The 26,704-nt window shown below is 43.2% G+C and overlaps 3 protein-coding genes across 3 annotated transcripts in view; 1 reads left to right on the top strand and 2 right to left on the bottom strand.

Annotated features, from left to right (window-relative positions):
- The window catches only part of pak1 (p21 protein (Cdc42/Rac)-activated kinase 1), a 42,950-nt gene extending 29,289 nt beyond the window's left edge, over positions 1-13,661 (bottom strand). The window contains exon 1 of the mRNA XM_034701763.1: positions 13,506-13,661. The gene's annotated coding sequence lies outside the window, so the exon portion shown is untranslated. The remainder of the gene's footprint in view (positions 1-13,505) is intronic.
- A 2,687-nt stretch (positions 13,662-16,348) lies between these two features.
- Positions 16,349-19,947, top strand: aqp11 (aquaporin 11). Its single transcript, XM_034701802.1, is given in 8 exon segments — positions 16,349-16,858; positions 16,861-16,968; positions 16,970-17,103; positions 17,105-17,176; positions 17,178-17,223; position 17,349; positions 18,285-18,401; positions 19,054-19,947. Coding segments are annotated over 8 exon segments (810 nt in total). The 5' UTR covers positions 16,349-16,627; the 3' UTR covers positions 19,155-19,947.
- A 2,181-nt stretch (positions 19,948-22,128) lies between these two features.
- Positions 22,129-26,427, bottom strand: clns1a (chloride channel, nucleotide-sensitive, 1A). The gene is given in 9 exon segments (XM_034701789.1): positions 22,129-22,574; positions 22,671-22,737; positions 23,221-23,394; positions 23,520-23,525; positions 23,691-23,729; positions 23,732-23,800; positions 24,165-24,296; positions 24,391-24,527; positions 25,937-26,427. Coding segments are annotated over 9 exon segments (744 nt in total). The 5' UTR covers positions 26,056-26,427; the 3' UTR covers positions 22,129-22,573.
- Positions 26,428-26,704: the final 277 nt, after the last annotated feature.

The following is a 26,704-nucleotide window of genomic DNA, read 5'->3' as shown; positions in this document are numbered from 1 at the left end:
AGAAGAAGAAGAAGAAGAAGAAGAAGAAGAAGAAGAAGAAGAAGAAGAAGAAGAAGAAGAAGAAGAAGAAGAAGAAGAAGAAGAAGAAGAAGAAGAAGAAGAAGAAGAAGAAGAAGAAGAAGGGTGATGGTGGGAACAGCGGGGTGATGTAATCTAGAGATCCTCCGTGGACCAGACTGTCTCATTTTAATTTAGCCTGAGTGGACCACTGAGGCTTCAAAGGACCCGGCGTTTGTAACCAGGGTCCTTCGAAGGATCCAAACCCTGAATTAGGAGGTAAAATGGGACCATAGCGTCTCAGCAAGGACAGCAAATCTTCCTGTCAAACTTTGTACTGTATCCACAAAGCACATGAAAATGAATTTCTCTTTCCTCCTTTTCTAAGCAGATGGGACGACCAATCAATCACTAAACAAACAAACAAACAAACAGACGAACAGTCGGCTGACTAATAAGTGAGTTGGAAGCTGTTTGTGTGTGCAGAGCGTGTTGGTGTCATCGGGGGCTGAGACAACACTGAACAAAGAGAGAGAAGGAGGAAGCACAAGAGGAGGGCAGGAGGAGAGTGACGGCCAAGCAGCTGTCCACACATTCACAATTTACTGTGAGAAAACACACACACACACTTCCACACACACACACACACACATGGAGGCCAGAAGGTCAGCCTCATGAAGCTCCACATCACGGCTTATAAAGGATTTGATAAACTGTAATAAATGCACGCTAATGCAATCTGCAGCCAGCTGTGTGTGTGTTGCTGTTTCGCCCCGTGTTGCTCACACACACACACTAACACACATGAAAAGAGTTATTCCAGCAGCCAGAAGGTTTTGCAAATGAGCTTATGGTGTATTAAGGTGTTGCTAAACTGTCATTACCTCAGACTGAAGCGACACGCCGCCAGCTGTGTCTCCTGCACACGCTGAATGAGAGTGACAGTTTACACAGCTTTAGCCGCGGCTAATCAGAGATCCTACTCGCTGTAAGCTGCAGGTTCAGGTGAGCTGCAGGTCAGCCTCTCGCGCACAGACTCACAACTCGATATCTGATGGGACGGGTTCCATCGGTTCAGAGAGTTTCAAGACTGAAGTTGGAAGGAAGGCTGGTGGGTCAGCTGTTTTAATTTCATGCTGGAGAGAGAAAACAAATATGTGGAGCAAAGACGGCGTGCAGGAGCGGCTTTATTTCTTTAGTTTGAAGTTTGTGTTCAAGCTTTTACTTTGTTATTCAGAGAGGAGAGGACAGAGGACAGGGAAGGAAACCAGGAGAGAGAGAGAGAGAGAGAGAGAGAGAGAGAGAGAGAGTGGGGAGTGACAGGCAGGGAAGGAACCAGAAGGTCAGAATGGAACCTGCACACTTGAAGACTATAGCCGTTATCCTCAGACTCTTTCCAAACAGAGCAGGTCTCGACCGTACTCTATGTTCTATTATTAACACTTATCCAACATCAAGACAGGATCAGATCCAGTCCCATCTTACAGACAGGACTCAGTCTGATCTCATCTTAATCCACCATGAGCAGAGCACTTTGCAGCATTTAGCAAGTTACAGTGGCAAGGACAAACTTCCTTTAACAGGCAGAAACCTCCAGCAGGACCAGACTCATGTTAGACACACATCTGCTGAGACCAAACCTGTTCTTTTGGTGGACTAGTTTACGTCTGGTCTTTTGAAGCAGAATAAAAATGTCCCTTTCTTTCTTTTTCCAGCGGTGTTTCCCAAACTGTAACAAAGACTGACCCTCATTCTGTTCTTCCCCGTGACGTAACACGAAGGGAGAGACAGAGTGCACGCAGAGGGCAGGCTGCCGCGCTCCACTGGTCTCGTTTCAAATTTGGAGTGTGTTTTGGGCGAGGGCGGGTGGGCGGGCGGGGAGGGCAGGCAGGCGGGCGGTTAGGGGGGGCGTTGTTCTCGTCTCTCTTTCAAAACGGAGGTGAGAACACGGCACTGAACATCTCCCCTGAGGAAAGGGTGAGACGGGAGAGAAACAGAGAGAATGAGAGTGATGGATCTCTGGGATGAAGCTGAGGGAGGAAGAAACAGAGAGGAGAGAGAGGGGGAGGGAAAACACTACCTGACAGAATGTTTCAATCTCAGAAAGAGAGAGAGAGAGAGAAGTGACGGGAGGAGGGAGGAAGGAGTCAGAGAGCTCCCTCAGCTCCTAAGTGTTTGTCCCTGTTGCTCAAGGTTGATGTTTACTCTCTTACTGAGACAACAAATCATTGCAACATAAAAATCCTGCCAGTTTTATGTCATTTAACTTCATTAATCCTAACTCAAACAAACCTCCTGCTTCAAATATGAGAGAGAGATGGACAGAGAGAGATGGAGAGAGAGAGAAGGCCTCCAGCAGAAACAGCTGAAGATGAAAATCTAACTTGCAGCTGAGAGGAAGAGTGTCAGAGCGAAAGAGAGATTTCCTCAGTTTGACAGAGAGAGAGAGAAATGAAGAGATATTTATAGATAACAGAGTTATAGTTGCCACACTGGTTACGTCAGACGGACCGGAGGAGAGAACGAGGGATGAAGAGGTGAAGAAGCGGAGAAGGAGGAGAGAGAGAACTCACTGACCCTGAGAGGAACAGAGAGAGAGAGAGGAGAGAGGAGAGATATTCTGCATTTCTATCTTTGAATTCTTGGACGCGTTAGTCACCGGCGGCTTGGTGGAATCAGTAAAAATGATATCATGATGTTGGCATTTTGAAAATATCATGACGACAGGTCATCGAAGCGCCGGAGCTCCCCTCCTTCAAAAAAGGAAACACCCGTCAGGGGAAGGAAATGTTGGTGCTGCATCGATCACTGCGGAGAGACTCACACCTCCAACGATCATTCCTCATCATGTGACCAAAGGTTATTGATTTAAACTTGGATTTTATGTGCATACACTAAACACCTATCTGAGCCTTGGAGCTTGAACGCATCATCTCTGCTTCACTGCACAGAGCCGTGAAAACGTGAGATAGACAAAATGTAGAGGAAACAACGTGAGGGTGAAGATGTAAGAGAGGTAATGTTACAGTTTGAAGTACAGGATCTGTGTCCGTGTGTGTGTGTGTGTGTGTGTGTGTGTGTGTGTGTGTGTGTGTGTGTGTGTGTGTGGTGCAGAGTTAAAGGAGGTTACCTTAGTCATGCTCTGAAACTCTCCCTGCAGACATACGATGTCCAACAAAAACACCATGCGGTCATAGACACACTCACTATCTCTGTTTGGATACACGGCTGCAGGGCGGGAGTACAAAACCTCAGCACTGAAATATTCAGCTACACACATACACACACACACACTCACACACTCACTCTCACACACAGGGTTTTCAGAATGGACTGCATGACCGAGATGTGACACACATCCTTCCTCTACATATTTCTTATTTGATTCATTTATCTCTCTTTGACACACACACCCTCTCACCCCTCACACACACATACACACATATACTCGTACACAGGATTCAGCAACCTGTGTGTTTGAAGTTGAAGGTGTGTGTGAGTGTGTGTGTGTGTGCTCATGAGAGGGGGGGAAAAGTGTGTGTGTGTGTGTGTGTGTGTGTGTGTGTGTGTGTGTGTGTTGCTAAAAGGTGTGGTTTGTCCAAATGAGTGGGTGGTTCCTCCACCATATGTCTCCACACACACACACACACACACACATGACGTCAGATCTCAAGAAGCAGAGATTTGGCCTTGCCCGTCTTCCTCTCCAGCAGTCCTCCTCCTTCAGATTCAGGTTCATGTCTCAGTCTCCGTTTGACATGAATGCACTATGGCAGACTAAAGAATTAAACATGGATGCCCTCACAAGTCGTCACCAGAATAACTCGTGGTTTAAAGAAGTTATTGATATTTCTTTTACTGTACCCCCAAAATGCCGGTAAATGCTAAAATGCTCTACTATCAGGATGTAAACAAGCACAGGTTAAAGATGGCGTCTCATAGTGCATCATGGTTTGTCTGTAATTGGATCTATAAAACGGAGAGAAAGTTGTGGTTGGCCATGTCTGGTTAAACTTGATCAGAGCGATGTGTAACCCCAGCACAGGCGTGTGGACGTTAACCTGCAAGGAGGACCAAAGGCTGGTTGAGCTAGATCTGCTAGTGTTAGCCATGCTGTGCAAACCATTATGACATTCTTCACCTGCAGACTCTGATCCTGTGTTTAGCTACATACATTTGAAGTGTTCTATGAGCTGTGTGTTACTTTAAGATTTTTCACGATCTACCACTTCAAGTGTTGCATTCTAATAGTTTTAAACTGGGGACAGCGGGGCGCTGGTGGCCTAACGGTCTAAGCGCCCCACATACAGAGGCTACAGTCCTCGTTGATTCCCGACCGGTTGACCATTTCCTGCATGTCTTCCCCCACTCTCTACTCACCACATTTCCTGTGTCTCTTCAGCTGTCCTATGCAATAAAGGCAAAAAGCCCCCCAAAAAATATAACCTCAAACTGGGGACAGTATCTTAGGTGTCATGGCACACTGTCTCCCTATTGGCTGATCCCCATGGCTGTCAGGCTAGGGGGTGGGCTTACCTTGTCAACACCTGAAATTAGGAAGTGAGGAGTTGATTAGAGACTCAGAACTGGTGAGAGACGCCAAGAGAGCAGCAGCCAATTTGAGAGTTGGGTGAGAAGAAAAGATTGTCTTTGGCACCTATATTTTGGGGGTCATGGGCTGAAAAGTTTGGGAACCCCTGTTATAGCAGACTGGAACTCCACCAGGAGTGAGCAGGAGCCCGATGTAAAGCAGAGGAGTCTGATAGAGACAGCGGGACACAAACTTGTTGTGGGGTTCACTGTAGACGTATAAAGGCGTAACGAAGACGTCACAGTCAGTGCTTTGACAGAATCTCAGTGTATGAGCGATAATCAGTCTTGGGAAAAGGAGTTAGTGGATTAAGTTAATGCAAGAGTTCAAGGAGAGGTCACAGCTTGGGTTGAAATATGTTGTTGACTTGCAGAACTGCTACTTAAAACAACCTCAGTGAACTAAACGGGTCAAAAACAACGCAGAGATAACTACAGGAGTTTAACTTCTGCTCAACCCATGAAACCAGACATTATAAACCACTTCTGCACAGCTTGTTTTAAGTGTTCACGTGGCACCTTTGTTGAAACATGTGAAACATCTGTATGAAAGGAGAGCTGACAAGACGAGGTGATGTTTGTGACATACTTCTCAGCCATCTCATAACAGGGAAGGAGGTAGAAGGAAGAAACTTCCCTACAGCAACTAAAAACGTCAGCATGCTGGGTCTCTGAATGAAACAAGCTAAGGTTTGAGGTGAAGCATCTGATGCTCAGTATCTCTGTCATTCAAAAGTCTGCACTTCTCTTATTTATAGGACTCATGCAGCTGAAGAAAGCAGCTTAGACTCAAAATGATCCTTGTGTGTAAAAACGAGGGAAGTGAGATAACACATCCTGAATCATTCCTCTTTCTGTAGTTTCTGTGGTCGCAGGAATCGAAAGAGTTGAACCATCATAACTCCGACCAGCAGCAGAGCTTTACTGCAGACTCTGTGTGAAACATGGCGGCCTCACAGCAACGCTTCAAACAAATCCATGAGTAATTCTGTTCAGGGAATTAAACGTCAGGGATTCGTCAGGAGACGGTGAGAGCTTCCGACTGCAGCAAATACTCTGGGACATATCAGCGCTGACATCAAACAGATGAAGTTATAGTGATGAATGAAGCTCCCTCTGTGTCAGCCTCTTCCTCCAGGTCTCCAATCAAACACCTCTTTCCTTCCTGAATGAACCTGAACTGAAGCAGAGCGAGTCCAATGTTTCACTCTCCCCTCTCCTCAAGGTTTGATCCTGATTACAACCCGGAGCAGGACGACTGTCTTTCTGATAATGAACCGTACTATTAACGGCTTAGAGATGCACCATCACCCTCCTTTCATCTGCCTTCACATCAATGGAGCGGATAAAATACTTAGAGGAGAGAGAGAAGAGAAAAAAATCAATCCAGGAGGAGCACAGCTTTCATCTGGATCCAGCCAGTCTTCAGGAGGAGAGAGAGCATGTAGTTCAGTGCTGTCGGGGCTCGTCTAGACGCCCGGCTCAGCAGCTCCAGCAGCTTCCAGGCACACAGACTATCCATTATTCAGCTCCTGGCAGGCTAACGGCTCCTCAACAGCCAATATTACTATTTCTGTTGGTGCTGTGTGAGACTGAGTGTGTACACTGCAAAGACAGAGATCCATCCCACTGAGCAGGAGTGAGCTGTAGAGATTTACTCTTTATATCTACGGCTAATTATCATTTTAAAAACACTTCATCATTATTAACCACGAGTGTCAGTGAAGGGAAGCTCATCACTCGTCTCCTGGGGTTTCCTGAGGCGATCACAGACTCTGCTCCCTCTTTGACTCCACAGTCTGCTGAAATGCTGCAAACACAGCGAACTCTGCTAATCAGAAAACAGCTTCATGTTTCAGGGAAATCTCTTCTTCACGTCCCTTTGTGTGAATAAACTGCAAACAGCACTCGGATGTCTGAATGCCATGGAAACAAGGCCGCTGTCATCAGCTGTTTAGCATATTTTCATCATCTGTAGTCGACTCTTGTTTGCTCAGCAGTCAGGGATGTATCGATAAGTCGTGAGACAGTTCAGGAATCAAATCAATGTGATGAAACATGGATCATAATGATCGTTTTCCAACAGCAGAGGGCGCTATCTGACTCTAACTTCTCTTGTTTGACGTCGTTATGTCTCTGATGTCGATGGCTGAGCAGAGACGTTCACACGACGCAGCAGCAGGTGAAGATTTTTACATTGAGGATGCATCAACAGTGTTTCCCCACAAACAGACGACACCTGGGGGGGCCGCACAATGATATTTGGTGACTATTCTAGCTTTTAGCTCCTCCCTTAAGCCTGGTTTATACCTCTGTGTCAAATCAACATGGTAGCCTACACCATAGGTCAATGAAGCCATGATTCAACACAGAGGCCTATGCACATAGCTTGACATGCACCTCCTTCAAAATGTAACTCTGCATTGAAATGGCCCGGACTGCAAGCCCTGTGATTGGTCCGCTGGGCAGCATCGTATTTCCTGCATTCACAACATTTATGGAGTCTGAGTACATCGCCTGTACTTTCCATCTCTCCTCCCACCTCTCCTCTCTCTTCTTCTTTGTAATAACTGCTGTATGATGATAAACTGCAACATTTATCAGCTAAAATTTAACCACATCGTCATGACTGCGTCAGCCACTACAGCGTCGGGTCAACACAGAAAAACAGGCAAGTATCAGAGAGAGAGAGACGTGACAGACATCACAACAACTTGTGATCTCATGCCTCTTCAGTGGTTGCTCTTACATTAAACATACTTTACTGTTAATCATTCTTTTAGCAGTTTTTATTTAATCCTGTCACTTTCTGAGCTGGCTGAAGTAACTATTGTGTCCTTTCAAAATAAAAGCATGTTTGCTATCAAACCAGGAGACACAGTAACTCTATATTAACTTTGATTTATTGCTCTACTGCTGTTTCTACACTTCGCTTCGTCAGTTAAAGGTTTATTCTGTCATCCTCCTGAGTTTCTGCCATGCTTTGTCCATCAAAGCACTTTGTACTAAGCATTTGATTTTAAAGATGTTGTATAAAGTTATTGTTATATTGTAGCATGAGCTGGTTTAATCATTACCTCCCTATCAGCCGTATTAACAGTTTTCTTCCTGCATGAATGAATTAAAGGAATAGTGACACCGACAACAGCCGGGTGATGGATGCAGATTGGGAGTCTCCCCAGAAAACTTGGCACCAAGTTGGTAATACCAGAGAGTACTGCAACTGCAAGAGCTTTCATTGGTGGACCATAAGTTAATTAACTAATTATATTGAATTGATTGTTTGATTGATGTAAAACAAGAGACCTGCAGAGGATTTATAGCTTCAACTCTTGTCCTTTGTTGAACTTTTACAAACACATCAAAATGTAAAGCATCTAATATCATAAAATACACATTACTACAGATAATAAGACAACAATAAGAGCATTTATCTTTATATACAATAAACAAACTCTCTCTCTTATCTGCCAGACTTTAAATATGTAAACAAAATAGAGTGAAATCTGAGAATGAAGCACTGTGCGTCTTCTGTGGGACCGTGTGTGTGTGTGTGTGTGTGTGTGTGTGTGTGTGTGTGTGTGTCTGTCTGCCCCTGGCAGTAAATAGCTTGTATTGTAGGTCATCAGGTCTAATTCCTCCCAAAGCCCAAACAAACCGAGTGAGGGGTTAAAAATAACTACAATAACAGGTGAGACAGCAGCAGAAGACTGGCCAACAGGAAAACACACATTCACATGATAACACACTCTCACACACACACACACTCTCTCTCTCACACACACACACACACACACACACACACATGGCCCTTCTGAAGTAGTCATTCCCAAAGCCACAGGAGCCAAATGGGTCATTAACTCCTCCCGGCCTCTGTCGCTCCTTCACGCTGTCAAAGGTGTCAAGGCGACAACTGGGTGGCCTCATGCTTCTTATGGCGGCCATAAAACACCCTTTAAGCCACGCCCATGTATCCATGGTGACCAGTGTGCCCTTAGACTATAATCTAGTCCACGGGTTCAACTCTCTTCAGCTTGGACAAACCAGGAAGTCCACCTTTGCTTACGTGTAAGCAGCAAACATTCAGACACAGACGAGTCGTCAGGTTTGAGGTTCTGTATCTTTAAATTTAGAGATCCATTAAAAGGACACCAGACCACGACCCCCTTCACTCTCACGGGTTCACGTGAAGGTTGATGCCCTCGCAGCTAACTTTCATTAATTCCTCCGTGCCCCCCTGTGGTTGGTGTGACAGCCTGGAAGCAGCTTCACATGCAATCAACTCAGATCTGATTAATTTACTCCTGATGCTGCTGAACGTGTTAACTGGAGCCAGACCCACCAGAGGATCCATCACAGCAGACACACACACTCATTAAAACTCTAATGGAGACCCCCGTGTTGTTAAATGTGTGTTAACATTAAACCAGACCCTCTGAAAGTAGTCTTAGATGTCTTCTAGGTCAACGTAAGAAACCCAAAATGTTTTAATAACCATGTGACATGAGGAGTTTCTTTCTGCAGACGCTACTCTCCTACAACTTGACTTAATTAGCTTTTTAAATTTGCTCCTCTACATCACAATCATGTTATTAAAACCTTTGAAAGAAATTAAGTTAAATATCTGTGGGACAATAAGAGGAAAAGTCCAAGTCACCTTTTCCTTGGTGAAATTATCTTGTTATAACAATTAGCAGAGCAGGAGATGATGATAGTGTCTTATTTTAAAGCTCCTCTAAGTAACTCTCTGTTTGTGTCAGTGTTGGCGCCCCCTGTGGACAAATTCATACATCACATCTCTTTGCTGATCTCATCCTGCACGTGTGTAAATCCAATCCGGCTTTCTCGTATGCATCACGTCCTGGGAATGTTCGCTCAATAAAAGGGTTATTAGTCTGGTCTGACACCTACCCCCCTCACCGCGGTTACAGGCATCAACAATAACAACACAGAAATGATCAGTCTTTTTATAAAGAGGTCTTAAAGGGGGCCTCACTTTAAGCCTCTTACACACTGCAACCCTGCAACAGTTCCTTTATGCCTTTGACACATTGCGCCCTGAGAAGGCGTGATATATGTCCCGTGCTGTTATCACACATCGCATTATGGAGGTGCAGAAGTGGAAGAGGCGTGTAAACACACAGGGGGAGCAACACATACACACTAGGGAGGGGCATTTCAAGTTAAAATACTGTTCGATTATCATTGGCATCTATTCGATAACACACCTGTCCCATTAACGTCCCGTCACGTTAACCAGCAGCAGGACGAGGTGCTGATAGTAGCGGGCACTGACAGCGTCTGTCTCAACCTTTATGTCGGTGTTTCTGTGATGCAGCGTGGCGTGTGTTTATATTTTACAGCCATGCTCAGTCTCTGGAAATCCGTGTGTAGTCGTGTGAGATTCAGAAATGGAGAAAACCGCTGCGACTGTCGCTCATGTTTTCTTCTTCTTTTGCTATTTAATGCAGTTAACATTCTTCTTCTTCTGTTACTTAAAGCTGCTGTCGGTAGTCGTGATATAAACATCAGTTCTGAGAGAGATTTCAAATGTCAACACGACCTCTCCTCTCTCTGCTGTCGTAACTCCGCCCACAAAAGATTGTTGTGCGCGTTCTATGAGGAAGTAGTGGCTTCCCAGCCAATCAGGGTGACGTAGTGGGGCCGCCACTCGACCAATCAGGACAGAGGGTTTGGTAGTAGCTCTGATTGGTCCGTGATAACGGGAACAAGGGGAATAATAACATTGCTTGATACAAAGGCGTTGGAAAACACAGAGATTTTGCCATAATCTCAAATTAGTTCACTTACAGAGTAGCTCCGATTGGTATTATGACCTTTTCTCCAAACCCAGCAGAAAAAAGTAACGTTTTCTTCATGACTCCTACCAACAGCAGCTTTAATGCGGTTAGCAAACTGCTTTAAGACGCTCTGTAGCCACAGCCTGGCGGGAATAACGTATTACAACCAGACACCAGTTAAAACAATGAAAAATTGTGATTTTAAAATGAGGAAACTTTCAAAGTAACTCTTTGATTTTTACAAAGTGAACGAATATTCCAAAAGCATTGCCCATCCCTTATACACACACTTGGACATTCTTCTATTCCACCTCTCAGGGAGAGGCATTGGTGGGATGACTTTGCCTGAATATCACGCCTCCAGACGGGGCGTAAATACCCCGCCTTGAAATGTCAGCACATGTAATCACCTTTTTAATTTCAGTCTGTTTCATGACCGGCTAAAAACTCCTCACAGGAGCTTTAAAGCTTCTCCAAATTAAAAATGCACAGAGAGGGTTCCTGGGAGTCCAACATGTCTGAAGAATACTTTGAGTCAGCGTCAGATCAAAGAAGTTCTCAAACTTTAAGTATAGGAACCAAACTTAGTGACATGTCCATTAAAGTCTGGAGGATAGTCCCATCTTGACTCTGATATCTCCCACACAGGTCAGACATCTGTTGGAAACACAGCAGCAGGCGAGTGAGGTAAAACTATTTAAAGTGTATTACCTCAGAGCTGGCTGCACGTGTGTTTCATTCACAAAATCTCTCAACCACCCACTTTTAATCAGCTTTCCCAAATTACAGCTTTCTTTATCCAGGATTCTGTTCCTGCAGAAGAAGGGAAAGTTTTTTAACTGGGAGCAAAGGGCAACGTCAGCCCTGTTCAGCCTGTTCAGGCAGGGCGAGGAGGCTGTGCAGTCTGGAAGCAGAGGGACGAAGAAACGTGTTTATTTATCAAGCTGGCGTAGTTTGAGTGGACGCTACGCAGCAATGAAGAGTTAAAGCCTGTCTGTGTGCAATCAATACGATGCAGCAGATTCCCCAAGTCACTAAAAAACCTCCAGAATCCACCGACACATTAAACTAAGTGTGCTCTCCAGGATCAGGAGCGGTTTCTGCTGAGCCGGGTGGAAACAGGAGCCTCAGAGCTTTTCAGGCAGATTACTGAGAAAGTTTACAGCAACTTCAACGTACAGCAGGTGATGAGAGTCTGCAGGAGGGCAACAATGAGGCCACTGTGAACCAAAGTTGTGCTTTTACAGAAAAATAACAAAAGATGTGAGTTAACTCTGCAAAATAACTGTGTCATCTGGCTGAGGGGAGGATTAAAATGTGAAATTGGAAGTTATTGCACCTGATAAGAGATTTAAAGAAGCATTATTGCAGCAGTTTAAAGGAGAAACTGAGAGGAAGCATTGTTTCTGATGTATTTATGAACTTTCTGATGATTACGTCACAGGTTTAACCTTTAAAGTTTGTTTCTGCATTAGAAGAAGAAGAAGAAACGTGCTTTATTAATCCCCTAGGGGGAAATTCAATTTTTCCACTCGTGTTATTTTTTGGTCATGCTTCACACACAGTTTGATGTACATACATACAATTTTATGCACAAACATGCAGTGGACATGCACTTAAGAGAGATGTCAGAGTGAGGATGCTGCCATCAATCAGTGCACCCCGAGCAGTTGGCGATTCAGTGCCTTGCTCAAGGACACCTCGGCAGTGCCCAGGCAAGTGAACCAGCACCTCTCCAGCCACCAGTCCACTTGCCAAACTTTGTCCATACTGGGACTCGAACCAGCGACCCTCCGGTTGCCAAACTACGCCCCTATGGACTGAGCTACTGTATAGTATAGGTATCAAATTCATGGTCATGTATGAGTTAAAAATGACGGCAGTAGCTCAGTCCATAGGGACTTGACTTGGGAACCGAAGGGTTGCCGGTTCGAGTCCCAGCATGGACGAAATTTGGCAAGTGGACTGGTGGCTGGAGAGGTGCTGGTTCACCTGCCTGGGCACTGCCGAGGTGTCCTTGAGCAAGGCACCAAAAACCCCAACTGCTTGGGGTGCGCTGGTTGATGGCAGCATCCTCTCTCTGACATCTCTTCCTAAGCATGTTCCCGGCATGTGTGTGCATGATTGTATGTGTATACCAAAAAAACTGTGTGTGTAGCATGTCCCAAAAAAATAGCACGAGTGAAAAAAATGAATTTCCCCCCCGGGGATTAATAAAGTACTTTTCTTTCTTCTCATAAATGCAAATTAAAAGTGCATGTTTCACTTCTGATTCTTTTAGGGTAACTTACTCCAAAGTTTTGTACTGAAGAGGCTGTTTGAAGCTTTCCACTTCCATCCATTTAAATAAAGGATTTTAATTATTTATGTGTTTTTTTAATTTATTTTAAAAAAGACCACCAAAGGATATTAAAGTTGTTAAATGATCAGTATTTGTCTTGGGAGTTGTGTTTCATTTTATTATTTTTTAAATCACTGAAAGTATCGGTATCTGTATCGGGTATTGAATAAATTGCCAAAAAAGTATTCGGTATCTTATTGAATCATAAAAGTGTGGTATCACCCAGCACTGCTATGTATGAGTATTTTCACTCTGCTTTATAAATTGAAAACTATTAAATAATTACTATTAGAAGTATTTTTTAAAAATTAATTAAAAATTGCAGGATTTCTTTCATTCATTCATTCATTCACTCATTCATTCATTCATTCATTCATTCATTCATTCATGCATTCATTTATGACACTGTCACCAGTTCACCAGCACCAACTCCCATGATACCTCAGCCAGCTGGTGAACTGGGAGGAAACCTGTGTAATAAAATAATAATCACTCCACCATCCACCACCGACTGCTCCAACCTCACCGTGGCCGGCTTCAGGTCCACTGTGTGCGGGCAGAGGGGCCTGTGGGGTCCGGGGGGAGCAGTATAATACATGCATGTAAGATAAGGAATGAGGGAATAATAGTGTGGTGGTCCCAGCCCACAGTAACCATTAACCCTTTCCTATTCTCAGGGTAATGAGCACCTAATTCACAATGCACCATGCCGGGCTGAGAATGGAGATGAAGGGATAAATTTCAGGGTGAGAATTAAAGTGGAAATGCTCACTCACCACTTGTATGGTTGGAAATGTAAGTCCCAGGATGTGGGGTGATAATTTCCGTCTCATGTATTGGGTAAAGTGTGCTCCCCTCTCGGCTGTGCTCCTCTCTGTGTGTCGCCCTCCTGCCTGGGTGGTTTCTTTAACAGTAAACTTGCCGATCCCAGGCTATTGTTAGCTGGGTACAGAGAAGCCTGCTGCACAGAAGGACCCGCCCCCTTACACTCCTCTGCAGGCACGCTATTGGCTGATCAGACCTTCACTCAGCGTCTGATTGGCTGATTAGGAAGTCTGGGGCGGGTCGCAGCTCGTGAGGAGAGAGCAAGTGGCGGTGCATTCAGGGACACTTGGAAGAACTCTGAAATTATAACTTTCTACCAACCCTGGCTTAGATTGATGCGTTCAGGGGTCAATCTGCGTGTGGGTAACAAACTTTAAAGAGCAGAATAATGTTTGTCATGTTTGTCCCTTTTTAGCTTTTAAGTTTATATTTCAGGTTAAAATTACAGAAGCCCTAAAAGGACATGATTAAACAGATCTATTTTCTCTGTTATCTCAAGATCTCAACTTATTTTTCTTGTGACAATGAGATAATTTATCTTAATTTATCCAGAGAACTAATCTAATTTTTTGTGTCTGTGATCCTCAACCTTTAAGATAAATGTCAAGTGGGGTGCTGGTGGTCTAGCGGTCTAAGCGTCCCACATATAGAGGCTATAGTCCTCATCGCAGAGGTCGCCGGTTCAACTCCCAGCCAGTCGAGACCTCACTGCATATCTTCCCTCACTCTCCCCTCCCTGTGTCTCCTGTCTCTCTTCAGCTGTCCTATCAATAAAGGTAAAAAAGCCCAAAAATATATCTTAAAATTAGATAAATGTCACGTAACAAAATGTCTTTTCATTCTTTACTTAGACAAAATCATCTAAACAATGTTTGTGACAAATAAATAATAATAATAATTGAAGAAATTGATAACAGGCCTTTCCTATTACCTGAAGTAACTTGGTTACCATATGTATAAATGTGCTCCTTTTATGTTTGGTACAGAAGCCCTATAAGACATTATTAAATACATTTAGTTTCTCAGTTTTCTCCTCTTATTTTTTTGTTATCCTGAGAAAACAAGTGAAAATAAAATGTATTTAATGATGTCCTTTAGGGCTTCTGTACAAAATACCTGAAATGTGTATAATAGGCAAGGCAATGAAAGTTTATTTATAAAGCACCATTCATACAAGAGCAATTCAAAGTGTTTTACAGAGTTAAAACAAAACAAAAACCAGAACAGTATCAATCAACAAAAACATACAGCAAACACTTCAAACATTTACATTTGATATACTTATATCTTATCATATTTGATCTCCTTTATATTGAGGTCCACTGAAATAAATATGAACAATAACAAACTGCACATTTCAAGCTGTTATTGTTTTATTTACACCAGAGTTACATCAGAGCAAACTTCTCAGTAACTAAGTCATTACAAATTCCAGTGAAGAATAATGAGACAGTGACATCTAGTGGTGATGAATGAACTGCATACTCCCTCAGAGATGCTGCAACAAGGAGGAATTTCAGCCTCCTCAGGGTGCAGAAGTCAAACATGATGAATGCAACTCACATGTAGACAACTCACAGATTATTTCCTATTAAGCAATTTCAATCTGAATGGTGGGGAAGATTTACTGACTTCATTTAAAGCATAAATACTCTTTATTTTCTCAAACACAGACACCACCTGTTAACTGACCAGGGACAACATTGAAAATTAGTTTCTGCTATCTAGTGCCTGAAAAACAAATAAATCAATGTTTCAATGTCTGTTTCAAACTTTAAGCTGATGCCCATGATCACAGTTTAACAAGAAAACAAAGTACATTTTAGTGCAAAGAGGGCATTTTGTTCTTAACAGATCATAACTTTTGGAAATTAGAAATATGACATAGTATTAAACTAAATATGCACAGTTCTTCTTTAATGAGAGAGCTGTACAGTTTGCAGGTATGTGCAAGATGTTGCCCTGTGAAAGATTCTGATACAATGCATCACATTAACTTCTATTGGACTCAGGGATCTTACTAAATTTGGAGAAGCTCATTAACTGTTAAAAAGGTCAGGGTGAAATTAAACACTGTGAGAGATTTGTAAGGCTTGACTAAAGGAGTCTAGATTTTTAAAGATAAACATCTGTGGACTGTAAGCTATAAACTGGATTCATCATGTTGACTGAGGGCAAGATACACCGAACACTCAATGAAAAAACACTAAATTAAAGAGCCTCTCTACCATCTTCCTCTCACTGTGTCTGACCTATTGACCTGAAAGTCTCCAGGGATTAGCCTACTTGATATGGAGCCTAATACTTTGTTTCCCTTGTTAATGAGATGAAGAGGTCATGTTCCCTCATAAGAACCTTTGAGGAGGGTTTGAGGAGAGTGCACCCAGGGGAGGAGGAGGTGTGTTAGTGTCACTCTGACAAAATGTCAAGTCAGGATTATTTTTATGTGAGCAGATCAAAATCACAACGACACCAAGAGGAAACTCAACAAACAAGAGGAGGAGAGTGTTTACTTTTATTATAATGATCAGGAAACTCAACACAGTTTATTTACATGGAATAAATATCAACCAGATGAACAGCAATGGTGTTGTGTGTGTGTGTGGTGTGTGTGTGTGTGTGTGTGTGTGGTGTGTGTGTGTGTGTGCGTGTGTGTGGTGTGTGTGTGTGTGTGTTGTGTGTGTGTGTGTGTGTGTGTAAAGGGGGAGCTGACAGGAGGGCGGAGGCGGAAGAGGGCGTCGAAAAGGGATGAGGAGTGGATGATAAAGGAAAAGGGGCGCACAGGGAAAGAAAAGGGGAGCAACAATACACAGAGAGAGAGAGAGAGAGAGAGAGGAGGGAGGGAGAGGGGGGAGGATGAACACTGCAGAGCTCAATCACTTCCGCACCATGTGAGTTAAAGGGGCTGAAGCTCATTTGCTCCCGTTTGGACCTGCATCCCTCCGGATAGAGCAGCAGCAGCAGCAGCCAAGGCTTCCAGAGATCAGGGACTCAGAGAGACCAGAGACCAGAGACTGGAGAGGAGGGCTGCAGAGGAGTCTCCCCCCCGGCAGAGCGCACAGCAGCGGGGAACATGAGTGCAGACGTGGCCGTGTCCCTGTCGGTGCTCGTGGGGGTCCTCGCGCTCAGTGATGTGGTCCGCAGGTTGTTGAGACGGGCCCTCGCGGACACCGGCCTCTCTGTGTACGCGGTGGAGCTCGTGTCCACCTTTCAGCTGTGCTGCTGCACGCACGAGCTCAGGCTGCTGTCAGAGGTGGGCGGAATCGAGCCTCGCCTCGCGCTCACCTTGACGTACCTGGCGGCCTGGTGACTCACGCGCTCCACTTCAGCGGGGCCCTCGGGAACCCCTGCGGAGCGCTCGAGCTCGCGTACCGCGCGAGGCTCTCGGGCGGGTGCGCACTGCGGAGGATCGCGTTGCCAGTTCGCTGCGGCTGCTGCTGCGCGCGCCGCGGTGCCTCTGATTTGGGGTGTGGGGCTGTCGGGACTGCACGTGAGACATAAGCTGCTGGGGTTCAGGTGCATCAGTCAGATCCACGCGCCTGTCCGAAGGCAGTTGCGTGGAGCTCGCGTGCGCCTTTGCGGTGCAGACTGTGATCACTCACACGAGAGCCGTGGAGGAGAATACGCGTGCACGCCGTGGCTGCTGTCATCGCTACTGTGGTTTATTCAGTGTAGAGGACTCCCTGTTGATGATGCTTCCCTATGAACAGATCATGAACACATGTTTGTTTCTCAGGTGCTGGCGCACTCTATCAGGGCCGGGCCAGGGCAGAGGCAGTATAGGCAAATACTAGGGTGCAGCCGTCCATAATAATATTATTTTATCTAATATAATTTGGGGTTAAATTGAGGAGTGATAACACTATACATATAAAAGTTGGTTTTTCACTTTTGGTTAAAAAAAAAGGTTTCCAAATCAGTTTTGAAGTCTTTATGTGTTTATGATTACTTGTTTTTGTTTGTTTTGTTGTTTTTTTTTTACACTTTTGAAGCTGTTAGCTTAATTAAATAGAAAATGTAGGCTAGACTTAAAAAGCATTTTGCTTCTTCCTTTTCAGTCATCACTTAATACATTCCTGTTGCTTTGCCAAAAGTGTCTGCACTGTGAAAATTATTGTGTTATATAATGACTGAATAAATTCTACTACTACTAATTTATGTATTTTGAAATTTATAATTTGTCCTGCTAAATATCAGTGTTGTTACCATTTTATTAATGTTCTTTTAAATAAGAAAACGTGTGAAACATAAAGCTGTATGTCAGTTTTCTTTCATTGTATCTGTGATGTGATTGTTGGTGGAGTTGGTTACAATACAAGGGGCATCAGTTGAAATCTTGCCTAGGGCACCAAGTTGGTTATAGGGCCGGCTCTGCTCTCCACTTTTAGCAACAACTTTCTCCTCCAGATTCCCCCATGACAAACACACAAAACAAATGAACATCAAATTTGAGAGGTGACAGGAACTTTAAGACATCTTTGTAGAACTAATCCGAAGAAATTAACAGAGCTGAGGGAAAAAAATCTGTCATCCTCATGTGGAAAAGGAAATACAATTGAGTAACAATCAGGCATCTACACCTGAAAGAGTGTCTCCATCCTAACAGTGTAAAGACTTTGGGGGCTGTTAATGAATAATCTGTGACAGATGTTTGGGTCAGTGATAATGCGGTCATAAATTAATATCTACTGTGTGTTCATGTGTGTGTGTGTGTGTGTGTGTGTGTCCAGGTGGCAGCATGACAGGAGCAGTGTTTAACCCCGCGCTGGCCTTCTCCACTCAGTTCCCCTGCAGTGGGAACTCCTTCCTGGAGTACTGCCTGGTCTACTGGCTCGGCCCGCTGCTGGGTAAGAACCTCTGAAGTGCATCTGCAGGTTTTTAAAAGACTATCAAAGCATTGATTTTAGCTTCTGCACCACATTTACAAGTCTAACATTTTTCTTGCATGCATTAAGGAGAAATATTGTTGATAAAACTGTTCCAGACCTCCTCAAACTAACATGTAAAACTTAAGATCGAAGCTTTTAAACACATCTCCTTAAATATTCACTCATCTATCATGTCAGTAACTGCTCATTTAGAGATAAAATGTCAGATGAGTGACATTAAAATGGCTTTTCTTGTCTTTTTGTCGCTTTCATAGCTTCTTGAAACGGGTCATTCACACAAACATCCATCTCTAGAATCTCTACTCTGTAATTTCACTATATTCCTGCTTCTCATGTGAGATATAATGTCACTTTTGATGACCGCCAGTCTTGTCTTTCAGTGTCTTTTCTGGCATTCCTTGTGTTCAAAGTGTTGACAAAAATCTATACGTTGTAAATATAAGAGCATGAATCCAAAAATCAACTGGGATATTTTAAAGCTTCATGGTTCCTTGTGCACAGCTTCTAAAATCAGTCAAATCAATCAGATATTGTCTCTTTAAGTAAATGATATATTCACTTTGCATTAAAACCTGTCTCTCCTTCCTCCTCGGACCTGCTCCTCCTGCAGGTATGATGAGCTCAGTGCTGCTGTTTGATAAACTCGTCCCTCTGATGTCGAGCAAATCATCGTCTCCACATCTTCCCCTGGACGCTAAGAAGACAACATGAGCACACGGAGACAGAGCACACAAGGAGAGACGTTAACCTGCTGCTGATCTCAGACAGCAGAGGTTAAAAAGAAGAAGAAGAAGAAGAAGAAGAAGAAGAAGAAGAAAAGAAGAAGAAGAAGAAGAAGAAGAAGAGCACTGATTTGCACTTTTTTAGACGTCATGATAAATAATCCTGAAGACAGATGGTCTTTGGGAGGATTTCACCTCAAAAGCACATTGTAGGAGTTAAATTTAAGACACTGACACTGTTTGTTTTTAATTTAATCAAACTCAGAATCAGGGTTTCTGCACATTAACCGGCTTAAGGTGGTCGGTCACACAACCCAACGAAATTACTGAGATTTTCAGACAGTTCAACACCTTTTAAATACTGACAATAAGGAACATCTCGTACTGTTACTTTAATATCTTATCACCAACATGTTTGCGTCGTGTTGCATGACTTTAGTCTGATCCCAGCATGAGATGTTCTCATTCCAACATGAGACTGAAGCCACATGTCTCTACGAGCTGTGTGGTTATTATTTTTATGTAGTAAAAGATGTTTAAACTGAGCAAAGTTTTAGGACTGAAGCTCGTTTACTAAACATTTATAGTATAAAGTTCTTATAGTTATTACAAAGACACATTCCTTTACTGTTATTCAGTCTTATTGTATGCAGAGCGATGTGTAGCAGCGTACTGTTCAGTGATGTCTGTTAGTGTCAGCACAGATTCAAACGGTGCCTTCAATTCTCTGTAAAAAACTGGAAATGTTAACCTCAGATTAAACTATGAAATCACTGATGTTTCATTAGACTGATTGTTTCACATCTTAATGATGCTAGAGAAGGAGACCCTCGTCGTCCTGCAGTGGTTAAATGTTGCTCACATGCAAGAACTAACAGAAGAAACAAAAACCTTCATGTTTTATTGTAAATTTAAAAAACGCTGGAAGCAGTGTAACTTCTTCAGCAGTCATGTGGCAACAAAGTACAGAGGAACATGTGATGATTTTTTTATTTGCATGGTTTTATCTACTTTTTTGAGTATATTTTTACAGTATAGGATAAAATGTGCTATTTTAAATCATTCTAATTCGTATTGTTTCTCAGTAGGCATCTCATGACTTCTCTCAGGTCAGATCCCTCTATACTTCAACACCCATGTGCAATATTATAACTTAATCTGTGACCTTTATTATTAGGTTCATCTGCTAAATGTGGACTCTGGGTTAGGCAAATTTACTCATGTCTTTAAACTGTACTGTCATTCTTTTATTTCTACAGTTTTAATTTAGAGTTTTAGATTTCTATTTTGGCCCTTATTGTCTTGTTGTTTTGTACCATCACAAGCTCACTTGGCAATAAAGCTTTCTTGAATCTTGAATCTTGACCTTCCCGTAAGTGTCTCCTGACCCCCACTTTGGGAACCGCTGTCTTAAGCTACCAAGAGACAAAAAAATAGAGTCATCACCAGCAATATTTTTGAACACCACTTTAGTTTGCTCTCAGTGCGAGACAAACTCCTCCAGGGGAATTTAATCTCAGGGTCCGTTATCTCAGCAAATACTGTGAAATTTGAATAATTTAGTTCCCTAAAAGATCAATCTTATGACTCATGAGATCCTCTGAATTTACCTGGAGAACCACCAGCAAGTTGATGTCCATCCATTCATCCATCCATCCATCCATTCATTCATCCATTCATCATCCATCATCCATCCATCCATCCATCCATCCATCCATCCATCCATCCATTCATCCATCCATTCATCCATCCATCCGTCCATCCATTCATTCATTCATCCATCCATCCATCCATCCATTCATCCATCCATTCATCCATTCATTCATCCATCCATCCATCCATCCATCCATTCATCCATTCATTCATTCATCCATTCATTCATCCGTCCATCCATTCATTCATTCATCCATTCATTCATCCATTCATTCATCCATCTGTCCATCCATTCATTCATTCATCCATCCATTCATCCATCCATTCATTCATCCATCCATTCATCCATCCATCCGTCCATCCATCCATTCATTCATCCATTCATCCATCCATTCATCCATCCATCCATCCATCCATCCATCCATTCATTCATCCATCCATTCATCCATTCATTCATCCATCCATTCATCCATCCATCCATCCATCCATCCATCCATTCATCCATCCATTCATCCATCCATTCATCCATCCATCCATCCGTCCATTCATTCATCCATTCATCCATTCATCCATCCATCCGTCCATCCATCCATTCATTCATCCATTCATCCATCCATTCATTCATCCATCCATCCATCCATTTATCCATCCATCCATCCATCCATCCATTCATCCATTCATTCATCCATCCATTCATCCATCCATTCATCCATCCATCCATTCATCCATCCATTCATCCATTCATTCATCCATCCATTCATCATTCATCATTCATCCATCCATTCATTCATCATTCATCATTCATCCATTCATTCATCCATCCATCCATTCATCCATTCATTCATCCATCCATCCGTCTTCTTCTGCTTATACAGGGTCAGGTCAAGGGGTAGCAGTCCAAGCAAATTGACCCAGACATCCCTCTCCCCACCAACACTTTCCAGCTCCTCCTGAAGAATCCTGGGGCGATCCCAGACCAGGTGGGAGATATAATCCCTCCACCGAGTTCTGGGTCTTCTCCGGGGCCTTCCCCCAATAAGTTGATGTTTTAGTTATCAGAGAAAAATATCTGCCAATAGGAAAATATGAAACTAAATCTTTCTTCATGATACATTTTGAAATCTTAAGAGTGAAAGGACTCTGTTTCAAAGCTTCATCAGTGAGTTGGAGGGACATTAAAAGGCTCCTTCAGGACATGGTCTTAGTAAGCTACTTACAAAGATGTCTTTTGTTTTAGCTGCAGGGTTTCACAAACTACTCCAGTCACAAGATCTGAAGCCTGAGCTGAGCGATGAATCAAGCAGAAGAAGTCTCATACAAAAACTATTCATTTATTGACAATTTCATACAAAGACATGAACTCTCCTCAGCAGGAAAAGCAGATATTAAACTGGTAGTAAGTTACAAAACAGAAACAGCTTCGGGTCGCTGTGGGGCGGCCTCTCAACGGTTTACAGAAGCTGACTTACAGCACACACTGCTCATTATAAGAGAGAGAGGGAGGCGACGGGAGGACGAGCAGATAGATATCAACACAGTTTAACATTTGAGCTCCGAGCCCACACCAGAGAATAAGAAACACAAATTGATGAGAAGTTTTAAGTTCACGGGAAGTTTTTTTAGTGCCAGGAACAGAAAGAGCTAAAGTAAGAGCTGAGAGCTTTAAACAAGTGCTGCTGTCTTCTTCTTCTTCTTCTTCTTCTTCAACCGCCATGATGCAACACTGCTGCTGTGACCGGCTGCTGAGGGGACAGATCTGCAGAGAGACGAGACGATGAGATCTGTTTCCTCCTCCTGACTATCCAGATTTAACATTTTCATATCATGCTTTAACTTTAAGTGTTGTTGTTACCAGTGATCCACGTCGGCGTCCTCGAACTGACCCGCCTCCATGGCTGCTGCATCCACCTCCATACCATCTGTCAACAAAAATGCACAGTCATGATTACAAAACAGGAATCTCTGAATGCTGATTCTTTGCAACAGAACCCACAGACACAAAACTGTATCAGGTATATTATGGATTAAAATAAAACCTATAGTGTCAGCCAATTTCCTGCAAAGATTAAAACAGAACTGCATCGCTTTCTGGAACATCACAGTCAGGGGAGAGGTGTCAGATTCTCCAATCTCCAATATTCTTTGAGATTAAAGTGATAATATCACAAGAAAGTGGTCTCACATTTACAAGAATAAAGTGTGGAGCATTAAGGTTTGTTGTGCAGCATCATGTCATAGATGCAGCATGAAGAAGAAGATTCATTGACCCATCCTGCTGAGCTACTGGACAAAAAAAGCCTCAAGAGTCAAACAAAAGCAGGAGAAAGTTTGATCATAATGAGGTAAAGACTTCTTTAATCTCCCTTTATTGCTAAACGATTCATGAGTCAGCAAGTCTCAACCATCGAATTCAGCGTTCGCCTCTCCTGTCCGGACCCCGGCCATGTTGTACTGCTGAGCCACAGACTGAGCCAACATCCCCTCCAGCCTCTCCAGCGTGGCCTGGCCCTCCTGAGTGAGCGATGACAGACCCTCTTCACAGGTGTAGAAGGTGGGGATGTCTGCGTGGCCGTGCTCTGGAGAGAGAGATGGAACAACAGGAGCAAACAGAAGATTCTATCATTAAACTCACTCCTACACACACAAATTAAAAATTCAGTTTGTTTGTGTTTGTGTGGGATGATGAACGCTGAGATCTCACCTGCTTCTGTGATCAGAGAGAAAATCCAGACGACCAGGAAGAGACGGAGAGAACAGAAAACAGATGAGAGTCCAACTTCAAACTGTGTCTCAAGTTTTAAATATTTAAAGCTTGTGTTTCTTTATATGTATTTCTTTGTGTATCTTTATATGTGTGTGTGTGTTTCCTCACCGGCCTCCTCCACGTCGTACTCTTCTCCTTCAAAGTCTCGTCAGAGTCGTCGTCCTCCGGGTCGGGATGCAGAGCCTGACACTCGCACATCGCAGAGAACATGGACTCCACTGCATCAAGAGACACAGAGTGTGTGTAAGAATCAAATAAAGAACTGTGTGTGTGTGTTTTAGAGATGTAGGAAGACTTGTTTGTTTGGATTGAGAGAGACTAAAGACATAAGAGACTGGGTTTAAATGTATTCTTTACAGTCCGGTGTTTGTTTATGTCGTCTTCGTGATATTTAGGACAATCACTCGTGTGGTTTACTCCGGATATGACAAATTGGTCGTTAAAGGTTTCACCAAAACTGATCGGAGTGATGCCTAAAGGTTTAAAACTAAGAGCCGAGCTCAGGCGGTGAAATAGTGATATGTTTTTGCATAAATATGTTAAAATCCTGTAAATTCATCCCTCTGACGGTCTGTGACTCACATGCTGCCTTGTCGCTGGGCACAAATCTGATCTCTGTGATCCGTCCTTCTTCTTCATCATCACCAACGCTGCTGCTGCTGTCGTCATCTTCCTCTTCATCAGCTTTCTCAGCCATCTCTGCTTCGTTCTCACCTGAGAGGACGGAAAGTGAAGACAACAACACGTGCAGTCAGAATATAAACAGAACTGTTAGGAGGAGCAGAAATCAGAGATAAGGTAAACACACCTCCGACTTTGCCGTTGACCATGACGTAGAGGTGTTCCTGTGGGAATGAGCTGACGTCTCTGGAGATGGCGTGCAGGCCGATGGCGGGATACTCCAGACTGAAACCCAGCCCTGCACCATCGAACCATGACAGGTTCCTGAAGAGGACAAAACACACAGAGATCATTGGTTCAGTACATCCAAGTGACAGTACAGGTGACACAAGCCTTACCTGTGAAGCTCCCACTAACAATAGAGAATACATGTGATAAAATAAAATGAGTTAAAGTAACCCAGAGCTGGAGAGACACTTTGACATCACCTGTGAGACAAAGGAGCATCAAACTCTCACATTTCAAAAGCTGGACTCAGTAAATGTTCGTGTTTAGCAGAATAGTAACATGTAAACCAGGGGTTCCCACATAGGGGTCTCGAGGCACTAATGGGGGTCCTGAGATATCTCCAGAATTTTTAAATGTATTATCAAAGTAATCTAAAATTGCATATTTCACCCATTACTGTAAAAAGAAATTAAATTTGAAATAAAACCTTCATTGTTTTCTGCCTTTCTTTGTTGCCAGATGACTCCTATGTTTTGGGTTTTTTTAACAGTTAATTAACAAAAGCATCATTAGCAGCAGGTTCATTCATGGCTAGAGTTCAGACTCTTGCCAACAGGGAGGAGGTTCACATACACTAGGAGGGCCAGATCAAACAGATATCTATGATCATATGTGCCCTCAGCTGTTTGGTTTGTAAACAAACTGTAGGACCTTGCCATTCTCCATCAGATTGTGGTACCTTCGGTCTAATGTGCAGGAAAGATGATGTCATCCACTGGAGTTGTATGGATGTGTATTTAAATTACTGTGTGAACTTGTGTTTGTTATTAAGTGTATTGCTTGTGTGTATAGGATGTGTGTAAGACTGCTGTTACGAACCAAATTGCTCCTTGGGGACAATAAAGATGTTCTAATCTAATAACAGCAAACAGACACATGTGCATGCAGGTAGATCATTTTCTGCAGACCAGCTAAATGAAGTTTGAAGCAACATTTAACCACTTCAAGGGACAGTGAGGGTCGCAAGTCTTTGGCATCTATATTTTGAGGGTCTCCGGCTGAAAAGTTTGGTAACTTCTGATGTAAACTACTAATTGAATAGAAAAAGGTGACATTTCTGTGATTTGGTGAACAGAATAATGATAACAAAAGTTGTACCTCTACCTGGTTGATGTTTTCTACACAAAACAACAAAGAGTGGTGGATTTAAGATTGTTTAAGTGTTCAGTAAAATCTTTCTGACTGATGACTTTTTGAGATTTAATCCAAATCACTAAATTTCCACATAAATCAATGCTTTCATTTTATTTTGAAAGTGACCGGAAGTGCTCTCAGTATGAGGAGTGGTGTTATGAAGCCAGAATCTATAATTTCATGCTCTATCCGGGACTTTACATTAATTTTACATACTGTCTGCATTAAAAGATGAAACATGAAGTTAAAATCCACATGGACGCCTTAGTGTCCTTTAAAGAGTAAAACCAGCCTCCATGTGCATCACTCACGTTTCAGCCACGTACAGCGTGCCACAGCCCAGCTTCTGGTCCCCCATCACGGCCGAGGTCTCCGCCTGCTCGTGCCTCACTCCCTCGGTGGGTGGACGGAGGTTCTTCAGTAAAACCATCGTGTGAATCCAGCTGTGAACGCGAACACGAGTGGGAACAACCAGACCCTGCTGTCAACAAGCAGCTCCGTGACCTATTTCACAAAGCTGGCTAATCTTTCCCGGGCTAACTTCTCAGTAAACAACACAGGAGAGCTGCTGGTGGAGCTGCTGGTGGAGGCTGTGGGAGCAGTGGGAGCAGTGGGAGCAGTGGGTCTTTCCTGTGGGAGGGAGACTGATAAATAAAGAGATGATAAAGTCTGAAAACACTCGAGTTATCAAAGTAAGTGAATGGTCCTCAGCATTGACCGTACAAAGCTGAAATCTCGCGGCAACGTGTGTCGATGCTTCAGTGCGCCGAAGAGAAACCACGTGACCAACAAAACCTCTTAAATCCAAACTCCCTTCCTACTTCCGGTTGGTTTCTAATTCGCATTTTATTTTGAAAGTTATGTACCGGAAGTCATACAATAAGTATCTTGACCATGCTCTTGACTCATTTGTCATGTGTGTTCGGCGCCCTCTGGTGGTCACGGTAGGTAACTACAATCCCACAACTGAATGTAGTATGAATTAGGGGGAAAAGGACTTTATCTTATCTGTTTTAGGTATTAAATCAACTTTTTCAAAATCATTAATTTTAAAAATATGTTATATCTGTTTAGAACAC

This window comes from Notolabrus celidotus, chromosome 14, assembly GCF_009762535.1.
Source record: "Notolabrus celidotus isolate fNotCel1 chromosome 14, fNotCel1.pri, whole genome shotgun sequence".
In the NCBI taxonomy this organism is placed as follows: Eukaryota; Metazoa; Chordata; class Actinopteri; order Labriformes; family Labridae; genus Notolabrus; species Notolabrus celidotus.
This window is presented reverse-complemented; position numbering and strand designations above follow the sequence as displayed.